This window comes from Sesamum indicum, linkage group LG4 (genome assembly GCF_000512975.1).
Source record: "Sesamum indicum cultivar Zhongzhi No. 13 linkage group LG4, S_indicum_v1.0, whole genome shotgun sequence".
NCBI lineage: Eukaryota > Viridiplantae > Streptophyta > Magnoliopsida > Lamiales > Pedaliaceae > Sesamum > Sesamum indicum.
Window position 1 is genome coordinate 14,170,277 of NC_026148.1, and position 7,697 is coordinate 14,177,973.

The 7,697-nt window shown below is 32.6% G+C and overlaps 2 protein-coding genes across 2 annotated transcripts in view; one reads left to right on the forward strand and one right to left on the reverse strand.

Annotated features, from left to right (window-relative positions):
* LOC105161030 (ankyrin repeat domain-containing protein 13C) overlaps positions 1-1,323 on the forward strand; it is a 6,142-nt gene extending 4,819 nt beyond the window's left edge. The window contains exon 4 of the mRNA XM_020693187.1: positions 572-1,323. Coding sequence (XP_020548846.1) covers positions 572-952 — 381 coding nt within the window. The 3' untranslated portion in view covers positions 953-1,323. The remainder of the gene's footprint in view (positions 1-571) is intronic.
* The window catches only part of LOC105161031 (macrophage erythroblast attacher), a 10,239-nt gene continuing 6,491 nt past the window's right edge, over positions 3,950-7,697 (reverse strand). The window contains exons 5-7 of the mRNA XM_011078590.2: positions 5,041-5,174; positions 4,550-4,736; positions 3,950-4,473 (exon numbers count right to left, since the gene is read on the reverse strand). Of these exons, the coding sequence (XP_011076892.1) occupies positions 4,372-4,473; positions 4,550-4,736; positions 5,041-5,174 (423 nt within the window). The 3' untranslated portion in view covers positions 3,950-4,371. The remainder of the gene's footprint in view (positions 4,474-4,549; positions 4,737-5,040; positions 5,175-7,697) is intronic.

Genomic DNA, 7,697 nt, shown 5'->3' on the forward strand with positions numbered 1-7,697 from the left:
CAGCGGATATGGTCACTTCCACAATTGATTGTCAGTAAAACTTGTGAAAGAAGCCTTATTGACTTATGAAACCGCCCATATTAGGTTATAGTCCTAAAGTATTTGTATATGAAGTCAGTCTGAGCACTTTCTAGTAAGAGAATGGTAGGCAGACAAATGGTTTATATTGTATTCTTCATCGATGTTGACTGTCGAACTTTCATGTTCTTGTTCTTCAATTAATATCCCTGTTGGCTGTCCCTCAATATTTTGCTTGGATAGCTCGATCCATCACCCCGTCTTGTGTTGGTTTAGAAAAGTTAGAAACCCATGCAGAATAGTTAACAGTAAATTATGTTCTGCACACTTGGAGATATAGATTACAATTTCTCTTTCAAAAGCATAAATTCGGGAGTAAGGTCCAGGGGGAGGTGAACTTTATTTTAGTTGACTGTCTCAATTCGAAGCATGCTTAAAAAATAAGTCCCTCATTTATATTGGGTATCAATTTATTTAGCGTGCTTGGACTTCTCATTATCTTGGATTGGATGCATTGAGTGCTGTAATGATTGATGAATGGGGTATTGCACAGATTGCTATTCCGATTGTCCCGACTATACGTGTGCTGGTGACATTTACAAAATTTGAGGAGCTTCAGCCAGTGGAGGAGTTCTCCACCCCTTTATCTAGCCCAGCACATTTCCAAGATTCCAAGTCTAAGGAGTCTGAGGGTTCCACGTCATGGATTTCATGGATGAGAGGAAGTCGTGGAGGCCAATCAACTGACAGTGAAAGCCGCAGCTTCCGTGATGAAGTTGACCCTTTCCACATACCATCTGATTATGCATGGGTTGATGCCAATGAGAAAAAACGTAGAATGAAGGCCAAGAAAGCCAAGAGCAAGAAACATAGAAAGCATGGGACAACCAGAAATCCAGATGGCGCACGAAGATTGGGTGAGGATGTTGAGTAGCAGTAAAGACGATTGATGTAGGATCTGAAGGTTGGGGAGCAAAATCTTGTTCCAGACCTGACCAATATTCTTCCTCGTGTGATAATTGATGGCCAACCATTTGGAGTGGCCTCGTTGTTGTATTAGAAGATGTTCATCTTCTTCTGTTGTTTGTATCGTTATTTCATATGGAAATCGGAATGCGGTTGGTGCTTTATTTTTCCTTAGACTACTGCTTCAAATGTATCTAGTTTAATTTTGCCTGTGATTGGAATTTTTTTCTGAACTAGTAGTAGTTGCATTTACATAGCATTTTTGTAATGTTATTTAGCTACATGCATTGTAATTGGAATCACCGAGAACAAATTATTGCATTGGTTTTTCCTACTCAATTGCATGTTGGTCAACCAATCCTGTTTCCTAAAATTTACAAATGGAATTATCTGAAGTAGAAACTGTAGGGTCTTCTTTACCGGTTTTCACCACCTTTTTACTACATCACTATGATCTAGTAATGAAAGCCAGGTATTACAGTAGCGCTTTTGTTCAGTAACTTTCGGTTTTTCAATCTTTTTCTTAGTTGCTTATGAAATTATGTGTAGATGCATATAACATTGTGATCATCTGTGTGAGGTGAGGAGTGTGCAATAAAATTGTTTACTATTATTTGGACCCCTTGAGGTGAGTGTTCAACAAAATTGTCGAATTGTCCTAATCGACTATCACGACGTAAGCTGCAATGCAATTAGCGGGCTGAAAATGGATTGAGTTGGTTTTGGTTAATTTTAAAAGGATTTATTTTGACAATCAAGTTTGATTTTATATTTAGTAGACTATGTAGACCCGTATTAGATACAGTATAAGGGATTCTCTCCTCAAAAACCCCTTTCTAGCAAACAAAATCAAATAATTGTCTATTCAAAATAAAAGAGAACAAAATTATAGCGAGACAAAGCACGATCAGTGAAATAATATTTGTCTGGAAACTATTTTAAGTATTACCATCTCGAGAAAAAAATCCATTCCACATGATCGCAAGTCTTACTGATATCAAAGTTTAAAGTTCTATAACCCATGTTTTGTGTGACATGAAATGGGTTAATTCGTATGCTACAAGGACATTATCAGTATCATGCGCCTCGGGACATAATTGATTATAATTATGAGATAATTTGGTGAAGATGTGGCTTATTATCTTGGATGCTATCTTGTACATTACGTTGCATACTTAATACGTTTAACTTGTGTTCAAGACTCTATACTTAATATGTTTGAGAGATTTTCTAAAAAGACAGAGGAGTTACCATTTGAGCCCAGCAATTTGAGAGGGTGCATTTTTAGCTCAATGCTATGGAAAACGTTGTCGCTACATTCACATTTATAACCTTAGTGACTCGACATTGGATTGTTCACAAGAATCTCATCCATCACACTATCTAAAGGCTTCATTGAGGTAAATATATATGAGAAGTAGTTGCTAATTATTCACAAGATATTCATTTTTTAAATCAATTAACTCTATTAATAATTTGTATCGACATATACTTAATATTATTTTATTTTGTCAATTTTGATCAATTAATTACTGAAAATACAATAAGAACTTTTATAAAGCACAAATATCGAGTATGTTTCAATTTCTAGTATACATTTATATCTTGATTCTAATATGATTAAAAAAAAAAAACTTTGATTGATACTATTTTCACAAGCAAATAGACATAATTATTATTTTTAATTCCGCACACTGGTGGAGTGTGCCCGACCACTAATACTATTTATTAAATGTAAGGGTTAAAATAATCACCTTTTGTTGACAAAATATACATTAACAAAGATACCCTCAGACTGTATTTCTATTTACATAAAATTACCAGTCTCTTTGAATTTTTCTATCAAATATACTTTATTAATGCATATTGTAAAATTACTAAGATTTATTTAAAAAATAGCAGGTATGATTTTATTTGTTTTAATTTTTTTCTCTTTCATATAATTAAATAAAAAAATAAAATTTTAAATTATGCCCCATATCGAATGTGCTCCAGTAGCTAGTACTACTCATTTCTTTTGTGAATATAATTCATCAATTTTCGAAAGAAATGGAACATGAAGTACAGAATCATCATAAAAATAAAATGTTGGAATGTATTGACAATGATACTCATTTATTTTGCGTATTTTTGCAATTCGTAATATGAAAATTCCAATAGAATCCACATAATATTTAGTAAACATATGTACATGTATTTGGAAACATTGAAGATTAGTGTCATGTACCTGTCACCGTTTACTTGAAAGGTGTTTGTTTGAGCTTGTTTAAAGATTGTTATTACATGTTACAAACTGTTTTTAAAATTTGTAAAGTATCAAATCTTATTTAAAACATAGATTATTGAAGTATTCGGATAAAATAAAATAATAAAACTTATAATATGTTAATAAAGAAAATTTTATAATTAATGTGGAAGAATTTGTTACAACTGCTTGCTTATTTTAAAAGAACAATCTTCTTATTTTCAGAGCGCTTATAAGCTCTTTCTCAGGGAAAATTCACTCAAGGTGACACTTTTAATTTGACTCAAATAAAGAGAAAATTCGAGTACAAAATTGATCTTTCTAACTATAATAATATAATTTTTTTGCCATAACAATGTACAAAAAATCTGTTTGGTATTTTAATTAGAATATAACATCAAGACTCTTTAAGATTAAATGTAATTACACAAACATTCCTTACCCTCTATAAAATTAGAACTACACCCCTTAAAAGGGTGTCACAATAATTTACGTCAAAGGACATACTTGCAAGATATTGCTGCAATTGCTAGATAAAGGGTGTACTTGAAATCGCAACTACAAGAATATTATGTTTTAATTTTATAAAGAATAAAAAAAATTAGATCTGAGCTCTTAGAATATTAATGTAATTTTACTCTTTAATATCAGAATATGTACCCAAATGGAGCACAATCATTATATAACTAATTCGATCACAAGGGTTGAGACACTTGCATCTAATCAAGAAGCCATTCACCAGAAAAATGACTATATTCTTCAACAGAGACTCTGGAGATAGGTTACAGGAATGGAAGTGTCCAATGAAAGCTGAATGTGGATGCAATTTAGGACATGGCAAAAACAAAAACAGATGCTGACATTGCACTCACTCATAATTTATTCCCTAAAGGAAATTCAAGTTTTGGCAAACGTAAATAAAGAGATGTTTGATTTATGTTTTTTGCTAGTTCAACAAGCAATAACAAATCCATAACCACTATTTTGTATATGTACATGCAGAGAAATCCTCATGGTTACTCGAGGCCAGAGGAATAGCGAAGGATTGGATACGGATACTATTGACAAGAGCAGTCGTCCACCAAACAACTGTGGTGATAAAAGGGATTCACAGCATAAAAGTGATCAACTCTGCACATTACTTATGAGATAAATGCTTTCACCACATCAGTATAGTCACAAACCAAACCTGTCCTTGGACATGTGATTTTACCATGATTTTGCTTTGCCATGTCTTCAAGAGCCTGCAGATAATATAAACAAAGATTAGAATCTCAGCTGAAAAGTTTTGTGATCCTAAATTTGGAGTAGACAACAAACCTTAGTGCTGTAAACATAGCCATTTGGCAAGACAAGAGGTGGATTCTCAGTATCCATTAGTTCTTTACTTATGTAACAAACAAGTTTTGAATGATGCTGCTTCGAATATGGCAGTGGCTGTGCTAATTTGCGGAAACCCTCCTGCGATAGAGGGTCCTCCTTTGTGCAGTCATCTTCATAACAGAATCTAAGGGTGTCAAGGAAAGAAGCAAGAATATATATATACTCATAAAACACTCTTAACATATATAGTGAACTATTATCCACATAATTCAGTGAAAGCAGCATTCGAATTAAGGAGGTAATTTTGGTTCCCGAGACTGCTGACATATGCTAGTTAACATAGACACAATAATTTCCATTGACATGCATAAATATTAATCTGAAAACCTGAAAATACGACAAAATTCAAGAATCCAACAATTGATAGATTTTAGCATATCCACAATAGAACAATTGAAGGAGTCCATTGTTAAACATGGTATGGATACGGGGTTTTTAATGCAGATAAGCCCGCCTGCAGATATATATTCAATAAAGGCTCCAGAGTCATGCCATACAATCTGCAGAACTCTTGCTTAAATTGGTCAACCAGATAATCCCATTGCTTTGCTTCAAATAGAACCTGAAAGACAAGAAGAAGGTTTGGGGGCAAAGATATCTTATTAATGTTATGACAAAACAGGGAATTTCTTTTGGACCAGAACGCATGGGACAACTATCATGGATGAAAACATATGAAGGACAAATTACAATAACTATTAAAACATTTAGGACGGAAATGCTAGGATATGACAGGTTACTTGATAAAGAAAAGAATATGAATATGTTATCTTACATAAATGGTGATATGATGAATACTTTCCAAACCCAAGTACGGTGCAAAGCTTTTTTGATAGTTTACACGAAAAATTAATATAAGCCCCTTAAAATAAATTTATGTCTAAAAAAAACTCATCAAAGTACTATTTAACCCAAAACACCCATTCATCAACATTTCATTCCAAAAAACGCTACTACTAAATTTTACTCTACTTTTGGACAAAATTACCCACAATTTTCTTACATTACAAGTTCTTTTATTCACTGATATTTAATTTTAATGTTTTGATTGTATTCTACTAAAACTTTCACAAAACTTAATCACTTTGTTTAATTCAATTAAAGAATTAAAGACATCTTACTAATATAATTTGTTCTGCAAGAAATTCAAAATACATATTTCTCCACAATTTAAATTTTATTCAGAGGAAAAAGGTAACTACTTAAATAAAAATTTCAAATCAATTTTAACTATCTAAAGAAAAAAATTGGAGAAAAAATTATTTTTAAAGAACAAATTATCATTAGAACAATTTTAATTTTAATCAACGAACTAAATAGAAAAATATAAAATCTCAAAGCATAAAATTAAAATTTGTAAAATTTTGTACTTGAAAAATGAATATAGTTAAAAGAAAATTAATTTTAAAATTGAATATAGATAAGTCAAAGAACTCATAATAGAAGAAGATAAAGGGTAATTTTGTCCAAAAATAAAGTAAAAATATTCGTTGGATCTTTTAGATTGAAAATTCATTAAATGGGTGCTTATCATTTTCCTATCATTCCAGCTGAAAGTTGCTGCTATTGCCCCACTTTGGGAGACCTTCCTTCAACCAGCTCATTCCTCAATTCTCCTCATTATTCCTTTAACACCAATTCCTCATTATTCATGAACTAGTTAGCTGATTCTGACAGCAAAACAAAATATATATATAAAGAAAAGACTGGAAGAAGAATGGATCAAACTATTTTTCTGCTTCCCTAGAGGATGTAGGTTACCTGCTAAGATGTCATTATATGTCAATATATTCGTTATAGAACTGTATAAATAACCAAATGTTCCATTTCCCAGGAGGAATGTAGGGTTGCTTGCTAAGATATCATCATTCCTGATATATTTGTTACATAACTGTGGAAAAGTTGGATTAACAACAAATAAAATTATTTCAGATGTTAATGAACATTTTTTTTGAAGGCTAACTTAGGCATCTCCTTGAGGTTGGTCCATTGCAACCTAGAGATCACTAGGTTTCTTCCCAGCATTCTTTAAGGGGGAAAAGTTGCAAACATAAGACACTTCACATAATCTACAGTAGCGGAGCTAAACACCCTTTTCAGTCGAATAACTTAGACAATGCTTATGTGGGTTTTCCTTTCAAAAGTGTAGGAAGTTCAGAGATTTTTGGAGAAGTGCCTAATGGTAAAAGAGGAGAATGTTTGAAAATTAATTGAGAAGTTGCAAAAGAGTAAGAAGTAAATGTTTGATAGCAAAATAACTTGTATTTCAATTTATCATGAGAAGGAAGAGGTAATATGCCATTATGCAAATAAATTTATTGGTGCAAAGTAGAATTATAACAAAAAAATATCATCACAAAATCCATGAATATTCTAACTAGTTAACTAATAAAACACTTTCTAACTATTGATTGTCAAGAGGTAAAATAACAGCTGACTATTAAATATTTAACAATTATCAAATTAATATATAGCTCATAGTTAACCTAGGAAATTAAACAAAAATTAATTTCTTTCAAGTTTTTTGTTTTCTCATTTGTCTCCATTTTATTTCTTGTCCCCTGCATCATGTTTCTTTAGTCCATGTGTCGATTTATCACCAGACATACTAACCGTAACCTACTTCGACATTTCTCTTTGTTTTTCCTCTTCTCCTTATTATCAAGAATCACCAGCAGGACCGACAGAACATAGGCACAATACATATAATAGACTGAGCACACAGCAAAGAGTCAAACACACACAGCTAACCTACCACCATATACAAACTACACATGGAAGCACAAGATGACACATATCTTTTGACCACCATACATAAACTGCAGTGCAGATGCAAAATAACATATCTTTCCACTACCATACGACAGCTGAGAACTTGTTTCAAACACCAATGTCAACCAACACATCCCGGTGCTTCCACTAATCCAACCGCAATACACAGTCCCTTCCCCCAACTCAATTTCTCCTCCGAGTTGGACTCACAGGAACTAAGTATGTCATTGGATGAAGCACCCCGACCACAAAGATGAAAGGAGTAGATTATGGTTGATGAAGCGAGGTAGGAAAAATTTCATTGATGTAAATG